General features: G+C 42.9%; 1 protein-coding gene across 1 annotated transcript in view; it reads left to right on the top strand.

Moving 5' to 3' along the window:
* The first annotated feature begins 6330 nt into the window (after positions 1-6330).
* ST3GAL5 (ST3 beta-galactoside alpha-2,3-sialyltransferase 5) overlaps positions 6331-21768 on the top strand; it is a 52261-nt gene continuing 36823 nt past the window's right edge. Inside the window, exon 1 of the mRNA XM_075066203.1 lies at positions 6331-6416. Within this exon, the coding sequence (XP_074922304.1) occupies positions 6374-6416 (43 nt within the window). The 5' untranslated portion in view covers positions 6331-6373. The remainder of the gene's footprint in view (positions 6417-21768) is intronic.

Raw genomic sequence — 21768 nt, 5'->3', positions numbered from 1 at the left:
TCTGTTTGTTGTACAGCTCTCTCTTCTCGTACGAGTAAAACAGTGAAAAGTTGATACATTTGTTTTGTTAACTTGGGGATGGGCTGGGTTCCATCTTTACATTTAAACATAGTAAGGAAAGATGCACACACCAACAGGTGATGACTTGTATTTTTACCTGGGGGTGCTCAATCTCCGCCCTGCCCTCGCTGTGCCTTTTCCCTCACCTGCTCCTCCCTCCTCCCTCTTCACCGCCCTCAAGTGCCTACTGCCTGCTGAACAGCTGATTGATTGCCAGCCCCCAGGCCATTGAACAGCTGCAAGTCCCGGGCAGGAACCACTGTGGCTGGTGGGTGCCAAGCAACCCCTATTTTTTTTCCATGGCTGCTTGAGCCCCGGAGCCCCCATAGGGTCGGCACCTTTGTACATACTTACCTGAGGTCACATCCCGTTCCCTGTGCTCATCTGTCCTTGCCTGGTGGGAATGGCTAGATGCTGGTGGAGTCTTGAACAGGTCATGGCACATGAACTGATTAAAGCCCCCTACCACATTTCTTCCCTCTTCTTCCTCTTTGTTCCCACAGGGTTCTCTATCTTGGGCTCCTCCGAGGTATCCACAGTGGTCTGTAGGGTGCTGGTGAGGTCTCTGCCAAGTATGGTATGCAGCTTGTTGTAAAAGCAACAGAACTGCAGCTCAGCACTACATTGATTAAGCTAGATGTGCTTGCCAAGCTTGGCAATCAGGAAAAGGCATTTGAAAAATACAGGGAGGGTTTTTAAGGTGTGGGAGAGTGACTTCTGGTCTGTGACCCATGAGCAGTGGAGTTCACAATTGTCACCAGAGCAGTGACAGTCACAGAGAATGAGACGTTGTGGGACGGCTGCTGGAAAACTGTTAGGATTGATACAGGACCCACTGTGTTAACAGTGGCACTGTGTCAACCTCATTAGGTGGCCATAGTTTCACATCATTCAGGGAGCTGGTTTTACTACACCACTGTAATGGAGCGCTCATGTTGGCCGGACACAAATTTGAGTATCCACAAAGAGGTTGACACAAGGTGACTTACATCGACCTAATTTTGTAGTGTAGACTATTTTGCTTCAGTCTTCACCAAAAAGATAAAATGTGACCACAATTTACACAATCTTAACAATAATGAGGAAGGTACGCAAACCAAAATAGGGAAAGGGTAGATTAAAGCACAATGTAGATAAATTAGACGTATTCATGTTAGCAGGGCCTGATGAAATTCACCGTAGGGTACTTAAGACATTAGCTGAAGCAATCTCAGAACTGTTAACTACTATCTTTGAGAACTCATGGAGGATGGGTGGGGTCTCAGAGGACCGGAAAAGGGCAAATATAGTACCTGTCTTTAAAAAGAGGGAAAAAGAGGACCTTGGGAATAATACATCAGTCAGTCTAACTTCAACACCTGGAAAGATACTACAACAACTTATTAAACAATCAGTTGGTAAGCACATAGAGGACAATAGGGTGATAAGTAAGAGCCAACATGGATTTGTGAAGCACAAATCATGCCAAACCAACCTAATTTCCTTCTTTGACAGGATAACCCTCCTTGTTGATGGGGGGAAGCTGTAGGTGTCATATATCTTGATTTTAGCATGGCTTTGGACATATCATTCTGAGATGTATTAACATGAGTGTCGTATGTAAGACACAGGAGGTAACTGTCTCACTTAAGCACTTGGATTCAGAGACGTTGAAGTGACAATCTCACTTTTAACATTCCAAATTGAGAAATCGTTTGGGACCTGAAAAAGCAGGAAAGCTTGTTTTTCTTTTCCAGATTATGAACAAACAGGAAAATGAAGGTGAAGACAACTGAGTTAGCTGCAGATGACAATATTTTAAGTTTCTCATGTTGACCTGGCTGTCATAGTCAATTTAAATTTTTTTTTAAATATTTCATTTATCTATTTTAGTTAAAAATAATTTTAACAAAAACAAACCTGATTTTAAAAAACTTGAATGTTTAACTAAATCAAAAAATTCATATGCTTGTTTTGTTAAAATATTATGTTTGCTGTTGAAGAAAAAAACCCAGAATACATAACATTGTGTTTTAGTTAAATAAAACAATTTAAATCTCTGTCTGGTGATGTTCTCCTCCTAATACAGCATGGCAAGAAAATCCTCCAAATATTAATGAGTAACCTGTCACCTCCCAATGACTTCATACAATTACCTTTGGTAGATGAAATAACTAAACAACCATTCATTTTATGATACAGCTGTAAAACTAATCTGAAAAGTTTTCAAAATACATCACTGTTTAAAAATGTATAGCGTGTACCTTCTAAAAATAAAAGCTACAGCTATCTCTGAGTTGTGAAGAATATGTATTAAGGTTATAACAACCAACAAGAATGCACTTTTATGTAGAAATCCATGATTAAATTGAGTCTTCCTGACTAGTGATTTAAATCATGATTTAAATCAAATCCACTCTGGTATATTCAAGGGTTTTCACACCTTCCTCTGAAGTATCTATTATTGGTCCCTCAGAGACAGGATACCAGACCAAAGAGGGGGTATGTGTGTGTGATCTCATACTCTTATCGCTTTTCCTGCATACTTGGCAACCATGTCAATGGAGTTAAACCACCATTTCCTGAGACAGTAAAAACATGGTTCTGCCTTGTAGATATACCTAATAATGTTTGAACCATGCTACTAGCCCTCTTCTGCCCACGCAACTTTCAGAAAATATTTTGAAAATAGTTAGGTCCCATCTACATTAAAAGAAAGAAGCATGTTTTAAATATATCTGGGAGGAGGAAGTTTATTGTAACCAGATTACTTGTCACGGTTATTATAGTGCATGCAGTTCCTAGTGCTGGTTACAAGTTCTATACTTGGTTAGGAGCTGCCTATGTCTGGAATTATTTTTACTGTTTGCATTAATCAGTTATGACAGAATATGATTTCTGTTTCTAAATCAGTGCTTAGCTACCATAGTGACAGGCACTATATATAAAGAAACTTAGCAAGATCTGTAGCAATCTAATTGGTTTTGTTGTTTAATCTGCTCATTCCCATAGCTGATATGTGCGCTCTCTGCTGCCGTGTGCTGGGCATGACTTGCTCATGGTTCAAGTTGCTTGTTATTCATGCTCTATCTCTGTCTCCCAGTACAATTTACTGATTTGTCCATGGGCCTAATTTTCACTTCCTTGCAACCTGCAGTCATTTGCACCAGTGCAAACTGCTACCAAATCAGAAGGGTGACATTCTACACCTACTGTGCTAATGCTGCCAACTCTTTTTACAAGTCTAATATTTGCAGTTATTCTATAAGCCACAGCTGCTGAATTCAGAAAACTGCTTGAGAATCAAGTATCAGAGGGGTAGCCGTGTTAGTCTGGATCTGTAAAAAGCAGCAAGGATTCCTGTGGCACCTTATAGACTAACAGACGTATTGGAGCATAAGCTTTCGTGGGTGAATACCCATGTCGTCAGACTGCTTGAGAATTGCTGCTTTCATTAAATTATTACATTTCTCACTGTTGCAGAGAAAAGCTTAGACTCATAGATTTTAAGGTCAGAAGGGACCATCATGATCATCTAGTCCAGGGGTTCTCAAACTGTGGGTCAGGACCCCAAAGTGGGTTGTGACCCTGTTTTAATGGGGTCACCAGGGCTGGTGTTAGACTTGCGGGGGCCTGGGGCCGAAGCCCAAGTCCTACCATCTGGGGCTGAAGCCAAGCCAACAGTTTCAGCCCTGGGCTGCAGGGCTCAGGCTTCAGCTTCAGCCCTGGGTGGTGGGGTTTAGGCTACAGTCCCCTGCCTGGGGCTGAGGCCCTGGGATTCGGCTTTGTCCTTTCTAGCCTCTGCATGGGGTGGTGAGGCTTGAGCTTTGCCACCTCCCCCCGCCAAGGTGGCAGTGCTCAGGTGGGCTGAGACTTTGGTCCTGCCTCCTGGGGTCAGGTAGTAATTTTTGTTGTCAGAAGGAGGTCGCGGTGCAATGACGTTTGAGAACCCCTGATCTAATCTGACCTCCTGCACATTGCAGACCACAGAACCTCACCCACCCACTCCTGATATAGACCCTGAACCTCTGGTTGAGTTACTGAAGTTCTCAAATCATGATTTAAAGACTTCAAATGACAGAGAATCCACTATTTACACTGGTTTAAACCTGCAAGTGACCCAGGTCCCATTCTGCAGATCAAGACGAAACCCCCCAAAGGTCTCTACCAATCTGACCTTGGAGAAAATTCCTTACCAACCTCAAATTTTATCAGGTGGTCTGGATTTGGCCCGTGGGTCTCCTATTGACTACCCCTGAGTTAGATCCATAGCATGTGGCAAGACCCACCCAGCCAGACGCCTAGGAAAGAATTCTCAGTAGTAACTCAGAGCTCTACCTATCTAGCGTCTCATCCCTGGCCAATGGAGATATTGGCTGTCAGTAGTCCGAGATCAGCTACATGCCACTATAGGCAGTCTCATCACACCATCCCCTCCATAAACTTATTAAAGTCAGTCTTGAAGCCAGTTAGGTTTTTTTGCCTCCACTGCTCCCCTTGGAAGGCTGTTCCAGAACGTCACTCCTCTGATGGTTAGAAACCTTTGTCTAATTTCAAGTCTAAACTTGTTGATGGCCATTTTATATCCAATTGTTCTTGTGTCCACTTTGGCACTCAACTTAAATAACTCCTCTCCCTCGCTGGTATTTATCCCTCTGATGTAGTTAGAGAAAGCAATTATCTCCCTTCAGCCTTCTTTTGATTAGGCTAAATAAGCCGAGCTCTTTGGGAATCCTCTCATAAAACAGGTTTTCCATTTCTTGGGTCATTCTAGTAGCCTTTCTCTGCACCTGTTCCAGTTTGAATTCATCTTTCTTAAACGTGGGAGACCAGAACTGCACACACTATTCCAGAGGAGGTCTCATCAGTGCCTTGTATAATGGTACTAATACTTCCCAGTCTCTTGGAAACATGAACCAAATATAAACTATCAGAGGGGTAGCCGTGTTAGTCTGGATCTGTAAAAGCAGCAAAGAGTCCTGTGGCACCTTATAGACTAACAAACGTATTGGAGCATGAGCTTTCATGGGTGAATACCCACATGCATCCAACAAAGTGGGTATTCACCCACGAAAGCTCATGCTCCAATACCTTTGTTATTCTATAACGTGTCACAGAACTCTTTGCCAATATAAATTGAAGACTTAAAAACTGGAAAGGAAAAGAACCAAATATCTTATGATTTTTAAGCCAAGCTCATGTTTTTTTCCCCCTAACCTGTCGTGATTTTTGAACACTTGAGGCTGACAATACCGTGTGCACAGACATAAATAACTACTCCAGGTTCAGAGGCTATGGCGAATCAAGCTCCGCCTGTTCATCACAGTCCTCTGCTGGGAGAAGATAAGCACTGTGTTACCACTAATGAATGCTGAAGATGGGTCTACTTTACACTTAAAAACTGACAGGGGCATAGTTATGTCAGCCAGGAGTGTTGAAAAAACTGCATCCACCATCAACCCAGTGAGACCAACAAAACCCTCAGTCTGGATGCAACATTGCCTACAGAAGGGTACTTCTGCCTGCACTGCTAGTGTCACTGGGGGAGGTTGTGTCCACACCAGCAGAACTCCTGCTGGTGACTGCTGCCTCTCCAAGAATCCTAGAATATCAGGGTTGCAAGGGACCTCAGGAGATCATCTAGCCCAACCTACTGCTCAAAGCAAGACTAATCCCCAGGTTTTTGCCCTGGATCCCTAAATCGCCCCCTCAAAGACTGAGCTCTCAACCCTGGATTTAGCTAAGCCAATGCTCAAACCACTGAGCTATCCCTCCCCTCAATCCCTAAAGGGGATCTGTACTGTAGCCCTCTCCCCAGGGAGCTTGTCCTTCAGTGCAAAGGCTGGAGGGTTGCGCTTTGAGGGTAGAAGACCCCGCAGCTGTTTAGCGGGCGTCCCACGGGGCAGGTATCCGCTCTGCTGGGGACGCCGGAAGGCGGGCGGGGGGGAGGCTTCGAATCCTTTGCCGGGAGAGGCCACGCGCCTTCCTCTGCCCCCGAGAGGTGCCCCGGGTGGCGGGGCCGCCCCAGGAGGGCAGGTCTCTGGGGACGAGCCCCTCAGCCGCCTCAGGGGCCTACTGCCCTGTCCTGTGTCCCTTCCCCTCACGGCCTGGCCCCCTCCCCTGCTCTCCCTCGCCCTCCCCCGGCCCGCTCTCCCCCTTCGCCGCCGCAGAGCCAGCGCCTGGCGATTGGCTGGACCTCTCCACGTGTCGCGTGCCCGCAGCCGAGCGGCTGCCCGAGCCGGTTACCGCGGAGCCCAGCGCAGCCGCGGGTGGCGGGCGGGCGGAGCGGAGCTGCTGGGCGGGCTGGGGCTGCAGGGCGCTTCGCTTCCCCCCCATGCAGAGGAAACGCGACGAGGCCGGTGCGGAGCCCAGCGCAGGTAGGGGCTGGGAAGGGGGCCGCGGGTGCGGGGCCTGCAGGGGCGGGTTATGGGGTGTGGGTGGCGGGGCTGTGTTTTGAGGTCTGTGGGGGTGTACCGGCTGCCAGTGGGGGGTTATGGGGAGAGGTTTTGTAGGCAATGCTATGGGGGATGTAAGGGGCTGGCCTGGTGTTTTTAGGGGATGTTGGGGGGCCTGTAGGTGGTTATGTGGGGTTTGGGTTCTGGTTGCCTTAGGGTTATGGGGTGGTTTTGTAGGGGATATTTTGGGGTCTGAAGGGCGTTGTGGGGGTATTTTGGGGGTTCTGTAAGCGGTTCCAGGAGTGTTGGCTGGGAGTATTAGTTGCCTGTAAGAGGCTGTGGGCATGTTGGTTCTGGGGTGGTGGTAGGTCTGTAGGGGATGTTGTGGGGTCTGTAGGCAGCTGTTGGGCAGGTTTGGGTGTGAGGACCTGTTCAGAAACTTTGTAAGGGAATGTTATGGACAGAATTCAGTTGGGGATGGATTTCTCAGTACTCTGGCAATTCTGAACATACCTTGTTTTGGGTTGAACTGAAAACAATTTTTTAATAATTTTTTTGGCTTCTAAAAAAAAATCAGGAAACATTTCTAGTTGGGCCGTGTGAAACACTTTCTTCAAGCCAACTCGTATTTTTTTTGTTTGTTTTGATTTCAGGCATATTTTTGAAAGGATGACTGTAGTCCACAAAACTGGGGAGGGAGGGGCTTGTGGTGCCCCCTTTTTTTCTTGGGATGTGGGAGACCCAAGTTCTATTCTGCCCTCTCTGAATTTGGGTTGGCTACGTTGCAGAGAGTGCCCTAACCACTGGGCTGGATGTTCTGGTATGTGTCTCTCTCCTGTTGAAACTGTTTCATTCTGTTTAAACAAACAGTCCTTAAATCAGGGATTGAACTTGGACCTCAGATATCCTGTGAGTGCCCTACACCCCTGGGCTATAGAGGCATTCTCATTCTCTTTCCCTGGTCCAATTGTTCATTGTCATTCATGCTATCAGTTATTCATAATGACAGTGCACCAGAGAAAGGGAATGAGTCTATGGCTCCACAGGGGTTAGGGAATTCACCCAGAATGTGGGAAACCCAACTTCAATCACTGCACCCATGACTGATTAATTTTCTAGATTGAGACCCCCCACCAGAATATCCAGCCCAGTGGTAGGGCACTCTCCTACAGTTCCAGGTGAGTACACTAACCATTGGACTAAACTTTATAAAGGGGGCACCTCCACCCCTTCCTTCAGCTGTTTTGTTACTCCAACCTGAAAAAAATGACATTTTGGTAATGTCAAGCAGTTTTGACCAAACCAAACCAAAATGGTGAATATGACATGAATTCACTAATAGTTTTGGGTCAGCTGAAATCTCCCCTCCCCCACCCCCCTGAACCGCTCTAGTTACATGATTTGTTGGGAAGATTTTGGTGCTGTGAGGTGGTGGGAGAGTTTATGTGGGATCTTACTGGGTTTGTATGGGGTTATGAAAGTGTTGGGTTAGGGAAGAACTGTAGAGGGTTATTAAAGAAGTTTTGATGCTGGTGGCTAATAATGAAGGTTTGGAGATTTTGGAAATGGGGTAGTGTTGGGGTACTTGGTAAGAGAGGGGGAAGAGGAGCATTCTTAGAAGGGATTGGTTGCAGGGGATTTGGTTGTAGAGAGGGCATTTTGTGCGAAGTGGTTTATTTGGTCCAGAGGAAGGGAAAATCCTGTTTACTGGTTAAATTTACCTCTTTTAAATGGATTAAGTTCTCAGCTATACCATCCCTGCTACCTGCTATATTCAATCACACAAGCTGGAACTAGCTGTGGGGTCTTCTAAACCCCATTTTTGCTATTGTAAGTAAGTAAGCTGCATAGCTGGAACACGCCCAGTTGCATGGATGATGGCGCAGTAGGGGGCTGCCATAGGTGCTGGCCACAAAACCCCAAAGTACCAGTACTAGGGGCATATTCTACTGAATAGGAGCTTCTCGTTTAAATTGTGGAAGCTACAGCAAGCTTGATTTGGGGTTCTGTTGCCAACCAGGAGTGAGTGTGTGGAACATGTAGACTATATAATTGCCTGTGCTGCATGCTTTGCCATTAAAATAAAAAAACGTTGCATCATTTCTCTCTTTGTTGTGTGGTCTGATGCTCTAAATTGGGCTGAGGATCTACTAGATTCACAGCTGTCATACTGAAAGAGATTAAATGGGTTTCAGAATGAAAGAGAAATTTACAAAACCTTTTGCCGTAAAAGATAGCAAAACTTTAAAAACTGCCTTTAATCTAGAATGAGGAAGTCTTTCTCCAAATGATAGACATGTGCCAAGATTGTGGATTTGAGTCCGTAACAGATGGTGGAAACCAGTTGTCTTTCTCAGCACTATTTTGAGAAGAGAATTTTTTTTGGCTTACGTTGTTTTGGGTTTCCCCTGGAACATATACATTTACATTTGAGTTTGTGGTTTGTGTGTATTTTTTGCTGCTGTAAGTTGAAGCAGTAAAGAGGCAAGGCAGAAAGAAATAGCTTTTTCTTCTGTTAAAACACATTTCCCTGGCCCTGGCCCTGGCCCTCTTTGATAGTCAGGGCCAGCCTTACAAAGCCTTGTGAGGTGAGCAACCACTTAGGGTGCTGTCGTCAGGGGAGTGCTGTCTGAGTGCTGCAAGCTGGCGGGCCTGGGCTGCTGGAGCAGGGTGAGTGTGGGTGAACCCGGGCCAGGAGCACCTGGGCAAGGAGTGGGCAATGATGCCATGAGCTGCCAGCTTGGTGGGGAGACACAGGCAGCAGGTCTCGCTCCTGCAGAGCCGCTGGGCCAGCCCATGCGTCCTCCTTTCCTGTGGGTATGGGTGGTGTCTGCGCACCCACTCTCCTCCTGCTAAGTGTTCAGAGGGTGCGTGGCCAGGGTAGCTCCGGACTCCTCCCTGTTCTGCCTGGCCGGGCTCCGGGGGCAGTAGCTGGCCCTGTGCCCTGAGCCTCACAGTGCTGTACTCAAACTCAAAGAAAGGACTCCAAAAGATAAGTTGGCCCGGGGCTCCATTTTCTTCACTAAGGCTGGCCTTGTTAATAGTACTCAGGAAGATGGTAATTCTGCTGATCTTCTGCATTTCTAACTTATAATTGTAAAATGCTACTTTAGACCTTTACAATTGTGAGGATATGGGGAGAAATGTTTTAAGAATTTATTTTGGGATAACAACCTTTTCCTTCCTGGATGATTATTTCTGGTTTTTCAACTCAGAAGTTGTAAGGGTGATCAAAATGTGTGTGTGCTTCTTTATTCTGCCACATTTAAAGAGATATCGTAAAGGTTAGAAATGTATGTGTGTGTTGCAAATGGAAATTTAGGGTTAATAAAAATGAACAGGTAAAACATCTAATTTGATTAACTATTCATTTGGGTTTTTATTTATATTTTTTCTCTGGACAGTAAACACGGACTAATTGGCTTCAGTTTCAGGCTCTCATATGGCTGAGACTTAGTGTTTGGGTTGCAGATACTACAAGGACATATTTTTGTTTAAAATGCTCTCTGTTGGACTTAAAAAAGACAGATAATGGAAATGTTTCTCATGGTCTTAGCTTTTGTAAAAACTTATTTTATGTACCTAAATTTTGAGTTAAATTCTGATAATGACACTCTAAACTTAGACTAGCCCTGGACTTAGGTCTCCAATTATATTTCCCTTCTTTGGCATAGTGGAATAAATCTGGTTTACAAATAACATTGTGGGTGTTGTTATGAATATTTTAACTCAAGCGCAGCATTCACACCAACCTAATGTGCTGTAAAACTCTTTAAGTAAAATCTGTTGGTAAAATATTTATCTGAGATCTAAGGAAGGTTGCCTCCCCCATGGGATTTAGAAGAATTGAGTGTGGGCTTTGGTGGTGTTTGTAAGTTGGAAGTGAAAGCAAGTTTGTCTTGGCTTTTACACTAGAAATAACAGATGCTACAGGCAACAGATGTCAGGAGAATCGTTGTGTAGCTGAAAGTGTAGTTGAAGACATGTTCAGTACTGTTTCAGCAATCAGAAATGGTACTGAACCTCTTCTATAATTTTGTGAAGCTCTTATTTTGTGTAATGTGGTAGAGACAGATAAAAAAAACCATTCCCTTTCTTAGGTGTCATCGATGCATGTTTTATTAAACAAATAAGGTGAGTGTCCCAACAGGTGGTTCATGTGCACAGGTGTCTGTAACCAGGTGTCCTAGGGTCTTGACTACACAGAAATAGTTTTTTGGTATAACCTAAGGTGTGGTGATAATAATTAATACACGCATAACTTTACAAAATAGAACATATTATTTTTCTTCTTTTTTAACTTTATGCGAAAAGCCCTGCAGATTCAATACCTCCTGGTGCTTAAACTTCTACACCAGAATTTCATTATCCCTAATCACAATCAAAGGTGGCATTTCCATTTTCTAAAAAATTTTGATATCTTTTCTGCAACTTATTTTAATTTTTTATTGATTTGATTTTTCAAATACACCAACACACTATTTTCTTTTATAAAACGATTCTTTCTTGCTCTGAAAAAGGAAGTGAACCAGTGTATTTGAAAAAAGGAAGACTTTATGCTGAGCGTTCTCTTCACTGTATAATTGATTTAGGCTCTATGTTATATTCATATGTTTCTTTTAATAGGGTCTGATAGTGACATATAGAAAACTTACTGGGAGATGGAGATGCTCACACACCAAAAAGAAAGGGAAGTAGATGAGAAACGGAGGAGGAAAAAAGAACTGTGCATTCACCTCTCTGAGTAACTTCCAGGGTTCCAAGCTGCTGCCCTTGAACTGCATTGCTTCTCCTCCAACTTTCGTCCTGACTTCTGACTATTTGGTGTCTTTGATCTTTGCAAGACTTATAGTCACGTATAATGAAAATAGTCTTGGCACGGTTTGGTTTTTCTTTTTTTGTAATTTTGATGGACAATATAGCAATGTTTTTATTTTTAAGCATTTTTTATTTTCATCCATTTAAATGTTCACAATTGTGCAAAATTATGGGTTTTAAGCATTTTCTTCCATTTTTATCAAATTAAATTTTCACAGTTGTGGAGAATTATGAGGGGTGTCAGACAATAGTTATTTAATAACCTAGATGTTGAGATTTAGAAAGTTAAAGCTTAATAACTTATATAAAAAAATTGTCAACATCACATGTCAAAATATACAAAGTAACTATCTTTAAATCAAACTCTAGTTCTTCAGCAGCATTTTTCTTTCTTTGTCTATATATAAATCTGGATGATCATCTATGGAAATATTTTTAATTGGTTTGTGTGCGTACAGTGAAAGCAACATTTACTAACTATTGGAAATAATTTCTCTAATAAGTTTATTAAGGTTTACCATGACTCAGTTTCCACACAAGCATTCATTTATTTGTCCAAAGGCCAGTTGGTGTTGGTTACATCCAAAATACAAATACAAGCACATATGCACTCGTATATCACATTCTAGCAACAATACAGTTAAAAACATTGGCTAGCTGCTCACAACAGGAACAAGTCCAGGAGATACCTTTCCATCATGGCATGACTCCAAAGGGTTAAGGAAAAGCTCTGTCAAAGAAACCCCTAGAAAACCTTGCTGCTTGTACACTATAATAAACAAGTGATGTTACTGCTCATTTTTGGACCTTTGCCTAAGCCAGATGAGGGAGTTTTAAGACTGAACACTGTACCTGATATCCAGTTAACCATATTTTCTTTGTTTTCATTACCTCAGTTTAACCTTAAATAAGATAATGCTGGTATTTCAAGGATCACTACAAGTTTAACAGAAACAACTCTTCTTTCTCATGATTTCATTATATGTGGTCACATGGTTTGGGTTTATCGCCTATGCTAATATTCTAACTCAATTTAAAACCATAGTTCACCCAGTTCTAAAAGTTTCCAATAAAAATCTAATCCTTCCAAGCCTACTGTTAAAGAACAAAGAGATACCTAGAACATACTTAGACAAAATATCTAATCTGCAACTAGATTTCAAAAGGACAAACTTAAAAAAATTAAGGGAATTAGTTAGGGAAGTAGACTGGACCGCAAGCAAGGGAAAAAAAATCACAGGGAAGCGTTGCAGGTCAAACTGGATGAGCAAGCATCTCAAAAGAGGTTATTAAGAGAGAGCCTATAAGGAATGGAAGATGGGAAAGATCAGCAAGGAAAGCTACTTTTTGGAAATCAGAAAGTGTAGTGAGAACTACCACATTTTGAAAGAGGAAGTAGTTAAGGACATAGAGGTAAATGGGAATTTGGATAAAATACAACATAGTTTTTCAATAGGTAGTGTACGCCAGATGAACCTGATCTGCTTCATTGAGAAGATAACTGATTTTTTAGACAAAGGAAATGCAGAAGATCTAATGTATCTGGATTTCAGTAAGGCATTTGATACAGTTCCACATGGGAAATTATTAGTTAAATTGGAGAAGATGGGGATTTATGAGAATTGAAAGGTGGGTAAGGGACTGGATAAAGGGAAGACTACAATGGGTCATGCTGAAAGGAGTTTAAGAAAGATTAATTCAAACTGGAAGAAGTGCAGAGAAGGGCTACTAGGATGATCTGAGAAATGGAAAACCTACCTTATGAGAGAAGACCCTAAGAGCTTGGCTTGTTTAGCCTAACCAAAGGAAGGCTGAAGGGAGATATGATTGCTCTCTCTAAATACATCAGAGGGATAAATACCAGTGAGGGAAAGGAGTTATTTAAGTTGAGTGCCAAAGTGGACATAAGAACAAATGGATATAAACTGGCCATCAACAAGTTTAGGCTTGAAATAGACAAAGGTTTCTAACCACCAGAGAAGTGAAGTTCTGGAACAGCCTTCCAAGGGGAGCAGTGGGGCAAAAAACCTAACTGACTTCAAGACTGAGTTCGATAAGTTTAGGGAGGTGATGGTATGATGAGACTGCCTACAGTGGCATGAAACTGATCTACAACTGCTAGCAGTAAATATCTCCAGTGGCCAGTGATAGGACACTAGATAGGTAGGTCTCTGAGTTCCTGCAGAGAATTCTTTCCTAGGTGTTTGGCTGGTGGATCTTGCCTACATGCTCAGGTCTAACTGATCTCCATATTTTGGGGTGGGTAAGGAATTTCCCCCCAGGTCATATTGTCAGAGTCCCTGGGTTTTTTTTGCCTTCCTCTTCAGCATGGAGCCTGGGACACTTGCAGATTTAAATGTCTTGAAATCATGGTTTGAAGACTTCAGTGACTCAGCCAGAGGTTAGAGGTCTGTTACAGGAGTGGGTGGGTGAGGTTCTGTGATCTGAAATGTGCAGGAGGTCAGACTAGATAATAGTGAAATGTGCAGGGTCATGCATTTAGGGATTAATAACAAGAATTTTAGTTATAAATTGGGGACACGTAAGTTGGAAGTAACAGAGGAGGAGAAGGACCTCTGAGTATTGATTGATCACAGGATGACTGAGCCGCCAATGTGATTTGGCCGTGAAAAAAGCTAATGCAGTTTTAGGATGCATCAGATGAGGTATTTCCAGTAAAGATAAGGAGGTGTTAGTACTGTTATACAAGGCCTGGTGAGCCTCATCTGGAATACTGTGTGCAGTTCTGGTCTTCCATGTTTTAAGAAGGATGAATTCAAACTGGAACAGGTTCAGAGACGGGCTACTTAGGTGATCCGAGGATGGAAAACCTGTCTTATGAAAGGAGACTCAAAGAGCTGGGTTGTTTAGCCTAACCAAAAGAAGGTTGAGGAGGGATATGATTGCTCTTTTAAATATATCAGAAGGATAAATATTAGGGAGGGAGAGGAATTATTTAAGTTAGTACAATGTGGACACAGAAGAAATGGATATAACTGGACACTGGGAAGTTTAGACTTGAAATTAGACGAAGGTTTAGCCATTAGAGAAGTGACATTCTGGAATAGCCTTCAGGGGGAGCAGTGGGGGCAAAGACATATCGGCTTTAAGACTAAGCTTGATAGTTTATGGAGGGGTGGTATGATGGGATAGCTTAATTTTGGCAATTAATTTGGCATTGATCTTTGATTATCAGCAGGTAAGTATGCCCAGTGTCTGTGATGGGATAGTTAGGTGGGGTGGGGATCGAGTTACCACAGAGAATTCTTTCTGGTGGTGGCTGGTGAGTCTTGCCACATGCTCAGGGTTTAACTGATTGCCATATTGGGGTTGGGAAGGAATTTTCCTCCAGGGCAGATTGGCAGGGCCCTGGAGTTTTTCACCTTCCTCTGCAGCATGGGGCACGGGTCACTTGCTAGAGGATTCTCTGCAGCTTGAGGTCTTCAAACCACATCTGAGGACTTCAATACTCAGACATAGGTCAGGGTTTGTTATAGAAGTGGATGGGTAAGATTGTGTGGCCTGCATTGTGCAGGAGGTCAGACTAGATGATCATATAGTCCTTCTGACCTTAAGTCTATGAGTCTATGAACACGATGGTCCTTCTGGCCTTAAAGTCTTTGAATCTGAGTTTAACTACAACGTTAGATGTGGAGTTGTAGATTGGGGAGGTCAAACTACTGCCCTTAGGCCGGATCGGCCCATCAGGCTTTCAGTCCGGACCGCGGGATTGCTCAGCTCTGTGGTGAAACAGGGCTAGGCAGCTTCTGTCTGCTCTGGCCTGGTGCTGCTCCCAGAAGAGCCGGCACCACGTTCCTGCGATCCCTTGGGGGGAGGCAGAGGGCTCCATGTGCTGCCCTTGCTTGCGGGCACTGCCCCCGCAGCTCCCATTGGCTGGGATGGGAACCGTGGCCAATGGGAGTCGGGGGGGGTACCACTGGTGAGGGCAGCGTGTAGAGAGCTGCCTGTACCCACCCCACCCCCAGGAGCCACTTCCAGGAGCAGCACGGGCCTAGGCAGGGGGGAGACTGCCTTAGCCGCGCTGCTGCCACACTGGAGCTGCTTGAGGTAAGTGGCGCTGGGCCAGAGCCACACCCCAAACCCCTCCTGCACCCCAACTCCTGCCCTGAGCTCCCTAACCCTGTGCCTTGAGTGCCCTGCCGCACACCTCCTGCACCCCAATCCCTGCCCTGAGCCCTACATTCATGGCCTGCATACAATTTCCCCACCCAGATGTGGCCCTTGGGCCAAAAAGTTTGCCCTGGGTCTGTTGTAGATGCAGGTAGGGGTATCTAATTATAGAAGCTAAATCACCAAGAATATGAATAGACATGCATAAAATAGCTGAATAAAATGAACAATCCAAGAGTCACATGGTACTGAATACTAATATAGAGATAATGCAAAAGAAACTCTGGAGCAAGAAATTCCACAGCCTTTCCAAAATTCCCTGAAAACTTCTGTTGTTTAGAATCATAGAGATTATGGTTGGAAAAGCCTTAGGAGGTCATCTAGTCCAACCCCCTGCTCAAAGCAGGAAAACATCAACTAATTCATCCTTAATTAATTTGTTAAGCCAGGCCTTAAAAACCTCTAAGGATGGAGATTCCACCACCTCCCTAGGTAACCATTCCAGTGCTTCACCACCCTCCTAGTGAAATAGTGTTTCCTAATCCAATCTAGACCTCCCCCACTGCAACTTGATACATTACTCCTTGTGTTCTGTCATCTGCTACCACTGAGAACAGCAGAGCTCATCCTCTTTGGAACCCCCCTTCATCTTAAGCTTTGTTTGAGGAGTTCATTGTGTGACCTCTGAGGAATTGAACAGTCTCACTTCTTATTTTTTCAGCATTACTCCAGTGTTATGTTAGTGTAGTGTAGTTTTGTAACTTAAGTCTTCCTGTGTGTTAGGTTAACCTCATTTTCGGAATAGCTAACCTCAGTGATAAAGGCGCATGTTAAATAGCAGAGAATACTTCAAATAGATATTTTGTGTGTGTGGGTTTTCTTGTTTTTTTTTTTTTAATATAACAGTTGAACTGATGGGTAGGAGAGTTTGAATGGTTGATTCTGAGCATAGTAGGTTTTGGTGGGCCCTCTTTTTGTCCCCATGCTATTTATATTACACAGTCAGAGCTCCCACAATTACTCTCTGTAGAGTTTGCTGTTCATCAGGGAGCCTCGAGTGTTAATAACTTTGGACATTTGTCTAACTGTCAAAATCGTCCTTTGTAACTCACGTGAAGGCAGTGCAATAGTTCGTCACTATGAGAAATGGAGAGAGATACACCTTGAATGAAATGAAATTACCATTACCATGCTGCTCTGTTGTAGACAAGAGTGGCTGTCTGTTTGTACTAGCGAAGGATCTAGGGGTCATAGTGGACCACAAGCTAAATATGAGTCAACAATGTGATACTGTTGCAAAAAAGCAAACATGGGGCACCGCATTTCAAGAAAGAGTGGAGAAATTGGAGAGGGTCCAGAGAAGAGCAACAGAATGATTAAAGGTCTTGAGAACATGACCTGTGAAGGAAGGCTGAAGAATTGGGTTTATTTAGTTTGGAAAAGAGAAGACTGAGAGGGGACATGATGGCAGTTTTCAGGTATCTAAAGGGTGTCATCAGGAGGAGGGAGAAAACTGTTCACCTTAGGCTCTAATGATAGAACAAGAAGCAATGGGCTTAAACTGCAGCAGGGAGATTTAGGTTGGATTAGGAAAAAGTTCCTAACTGTCAAGGGTAGTTAAACACTGGAATAAATTGCCTAGGGAGGTTTGGATCTCCATCTCTAGGATATTTAAGAGTAGGTTAGATAAATGTCTACAGGGGATGGTGTAGATTTGGTCCTGCCATGAGGGCAGGGGACTGGGCTCGATGACCTCTCGAGGTCCCTTCCAGTCCTAGGTCTATGAATCTATGATCTGTGAGATGGGGGCAGCCAGAACTGCACAGAGTATTCAAGATGCAGGCATACAGGGATTTCTACGTGTCATTATAATTTTGTCTTATCTGTCCTTTCCTAACTGTTGAAGTGATAGTGCAATGAAGGAAAATTTAAAACATAGGGTAGATAACATCTCCACTGCACTTCTCCACCCTCCTTCCATGCACATGCTAGTCCAGGGGTCGGCAACCTTTTCAGAAATGATGTGCTAAATCTTCATTTATTCACTCTAATTTAAGGTTTTGCGTGCCAGTATCATCATATTTAATTTTTTTAGAAGGTCTCTTTCTATAAGTCTATAATATGTAACTAAACTATTGTTGTATGTAAAGTAAGTAAGATTTTTAAAATGTTTAAGAAGCTTCATTTAAAATTAAATTAAAATGCAGAGCCCCCTGGACCGGTGGCTGGGACACGGGCAGTGTGAGTGCCACTGAAAATCAGCTCATGTGCCGCCTTTGGCACGCGTGCCATAGGTTGCCTACCCCTATGCTAGTCAGTTTTAGCAAGAAATTTCCACTTGACTTTGATGAGGCTCTCATTGGTGCTGCTGAAGTGGTGGTAACACAAGGAAATTTCTTGCTAAAATTCCCTAATAAATATAAAACCACAAGGTGTGTCTTAGTTTCTGACCTAACTGCAACTCTGACTGCTCTCAGTCTCCCTTTTCATGTCTTGAGCTGCTGGCTGTCACCTCTCTCAGGATGGTATCATGTGATTCCCTCATTCTGAGTGGACCCTGGCTTCAGACTCCAATGGATCACCTGTGACTACCTTTGCAAGTCTATCTTATGTCCAGACCCTTCAATTCTGTTCCCTCTGGGAGCAATGATAGTGATAATCAGTGACCAGACAGCCTCCTTAAAGGAAAGTATTTATTTAGAGTAAAAGCATCTCAAAGAAAACATATCGTAAAAACAACACACCAGTCTATACACATGCATGCTTTTCCTTAAGAGGAGGGATGAGAGCAGCAGAATAAGGACAATGGACTTCAGAAAAGCAGACTTTAATAAACTCAGGGAACTTGTAGGTAAGATCCTGCGGGAAGAAAATCTCTAAGGGAAAAAGGAGTTCAGGAGAGCTGATGATTTCTTGAGAAGACAGTATTAAATGCATAACTGCAGACTATTCTGAGGTGAAGGAAAAAGATGAAGAGTAGTAAGAGGCCAATGTGGTTCCATCAGGAGTTCTTTAATGACATGAAAATCAAAAAGGAATCCTATGAAAAGTAGAAACATGGACATACTGATGAGGAGGAGTACAAAAGAATAGCACAAGTATGTATGGACAAAATCAAAAAGACTAAGGCACAAAATGAGATACAATTATCAGAGGGTATAAAGCAATAAGAAGAGATTCCATAAATACATTAGGAGCAAGAGAAAGACAAAGGAAAGTGTTGGTCTTCTACTTAGTGGGGAAGGATAGCTAATAATGGATAACATCAAGGAAACTGATGTGTTTAATGGATATTTTACTTCAGTCTTCACTAAACAGGTTAATGATGACCAGATACTTAACACAATAAATATTAACAACAAGGGGGAAGTAACACAAGGCAAAATAGGGAAAGAACAGGTTAAAGAATATTTAGATAAATTGGATGTATTCAAGTCAGCAGGGCCTATTAAAATTCATCCTAGGGTACTTAAGGAATTAGCTGAAGCAATCTCGGAATCAGCAATTATCTTTGAAAACCTCATGAAAGATGAGTGAGGTTGCAGAAGACTGGAAAAGGGCAAACATAGTACTTAACTTTTAAAAGGGGAACAAAGACCTAGGGAATTATAGACTAGTCAGCCCAACTTTGATATCTGCAAAGATATTAGAACAGATTATTAAACAATTAATTTGTAAGCACCTAGCAGTTAATAGGGTTCAAAGAAATAGCCAGTTTTTTTTTTCGAGAACAAAACATGCCAAACCAACCCAATTTCCTTCTTTGAGAGGGTTACTGGCCTAATGGATAGTAGTGATGATATAATCTTGATTTTTACTAAGGCTTTTTATACAGTTCCATATGACATTCTTATAAGCAAACTGGGGAGATGTAGTTTAGATGAAATTTATAAAAGGTGAGTGTGACCTGAACAGAATCCCATTGCAAGAGATTCACTGGTATCTGGTAGTGATTTTCAGCTGGCCTGACCCATTCATTGTGTCCCAATTCACTAATGTTCTAACTATATCTGATGTGTCATAAAAGGTATCACTGGAAAACCAATAACCCACTGATCATTTATACTCTTGCATGGTGTATGCACAGTAAATTCCCAAGGGGCCATACAAATATGAAGGCAGTGTGGAACTAATATGTTTTTATGAGATACATCTGGGGAATAGATAAACAGGTGGTTTCAGAACCAATTGCAGTCATTTGTCCAATGGTCATTCATTTGCATTGGCGAGAGCATGAAAGGATCAATTTGTATTTTAGCAAGCACCAGTGAGGGAAGAAGCTAACATGAAACTTCCTTCTCCATCAGATTCTGTCTCTCCTTCCTCATAGCTTGAATGCACTTTATTTTGGGGGATAACCTTCTGAAGAATCCACTTCAGAGGTTCCCTGGACTATAAAAGAGAGGGGCAACAAACCCCAAGTCATCTCTCTGCTAATATGACAAAGAGCACTTTGGACTTTGAGAGAGATTCTGACCAGTGAGGTGGTCAGCCATCTTGCTGTAAGGTAGTATGGTAAAAATCTTACCTTGTACAAAGACTGGTTGGACTAAGTATTAATTTCTAGAAAGTGTTTTGTACTTTTAATCTAAACCAACTTGTTGCTGTGTTTGAATTGAAGTGCTTAGCTAACTCCAATTAAAGTGATAAGCTGTGCATTTTGTCTCTTTAGAGGAGCAAACAAACCTTCTTCTGAATGATCCAGGAAAGGGCTGGACATTACAGAGCACATGGTTTGGGAAAAATTTGGAACTGGGGGATGTTGGGGTCATCTTGCCAGGTGTAACCAAGGCTGTTGGAGGACAGAGTGGCTGTGGTGAAACAAGCAGGCTGTTGAAGTCAAAGCTTCTGGGGCTGCTTATCACACAGACACTCAGTTCATGCTTGTAAGCTGGCTGGGAGAGTCCATACAAGGGAGCAGCAGAGTATATTAAGGCACCCAGGATTACAGGGAAGTTGATGACACAACCCCTCACTAGTTTGTATTACATTGCAGAATGTGACAGTGTGTGTCTAAATGGTTGAAAGACTGTATTCAGAGTAGTTATCAGTGGTTCACGATATGGGAACACTTATCTAGTGGGGTTTCTCACAGGTTGATCTTGTGTCTGAGACTGGTCAATATTTTCATTAATGGCTTGGACAATGGAGTGGAGAGTATGCTTATAAAATTTTCAAATGACACCGAGCTGGGAGAGGTTGCAAGCATTTTGAAGGCCAGGATTAGAATTCAAAACAACCTTGACAAACTGGAGAATTAGTCTGAAATCATCAAGATGAAATTCAATAAAGATAAGTGCAAATTACTTCAGAAAGGAAAAATCAAATATACAGCTACAAAATGTGGAATAACTGGCTAGGTGGTAGTACTGCTGAAAAGGATCCATGGTTTATAGTGGATTACAAATTGAATGAGTCTGTGATGCATTTGTGAAAAAGGCTAATATAATCCTGGAATATATTAACAGGAATGTCATATGAGACACACAGGAGATAATTGGCACTGGTGAGGCTACAGCTGGAGTATTGTGTTCAGTTCTAGGTACCACACTGTAGAAAAAATGTGGACAAGATGGAGGAAGTCAAGAGGAGAATAACAAAAATGAGAAAGTTTAAAAAAATCTGACCTATGAGGAAAGGTTAAAAACACTGGCTATGTTTAGTCGTGAGAAAAGAAAATTGAGGGGAGGACCTGATAACGTTATTCAGATACATCAAGTGATAGTATAAAGAAGTCTGTGATCAATTCTTCTCCATATCCATTGAAAGTAGGACAAGAAGTAATGGACTTAAACTGCAGCAATGGAAATTTAAGTTAGATATTAGGAAAAACTTACAAACTACAAGGCTAATTAAGCTCTGGAATAGGCTTCCAAGGGCAGTTGTGGAATCCTCATCATTGAAGGTTTAGTAGGTTGGACAAATACTTGTTGTTGTCAGGGATGGTCTAGATATACTTGGTCTGGCCCCTCAGCAAAGGGAGTTGGACTTGATGGTTTCTCAGGGTCTCTTCCAGCCCTACATTTCTGTGATTTTGTAGCTTTGGGGAAGGCCCACCTCCTTCAAACTCTATCTGCAGAGTGTGTCCCTGTGTTAGCCTGGCTCCCTAACAGCTTCTGACAGTTGGCTTCTCTTCTTCTAAGGAGCTTTTATTAACTGTTGTGACAAAGTTTCTCCTCTACCTTGGTGGGTCCTGCGCTTATTGGCAGAGTTTGCTCACCTCAGTGATCTTCCTCACAGTCTGGGTCAACTTCTCCTGTGTCTGATCAGGAGTTGGGAGGTTTGGGGGGAACCTGGGCCCACATTCTATTCCGGGTTCCAGCCCAGGGTCCTCTGGATTGTAGCTGTCTATAGTGCCTCCTGTAACAGCTGCATGACAGCTACA

The sequence above is a fragment of the Chelonoidis abingdonii genome, chromosome 5 (genome assembly GCF_003597395.2).
Source record: "Chelonoidis abingdonii isolate Lonesome George chromosome 5, CheloAbing_2.0, whole genome shotgun sequence".
Taxonomy (NCBI): domain Eukaryota; kingdom Metazoa; phylum Chordata; order Testudines; family Testudinidae; genus Chelonoidis; species Chelonoidis abingdonii.
The sequence above is the reverse complement of the archived record's forward strand: the minus strand, read 5'-3'. Positions and strand labels throughout refer to the sequence as shown.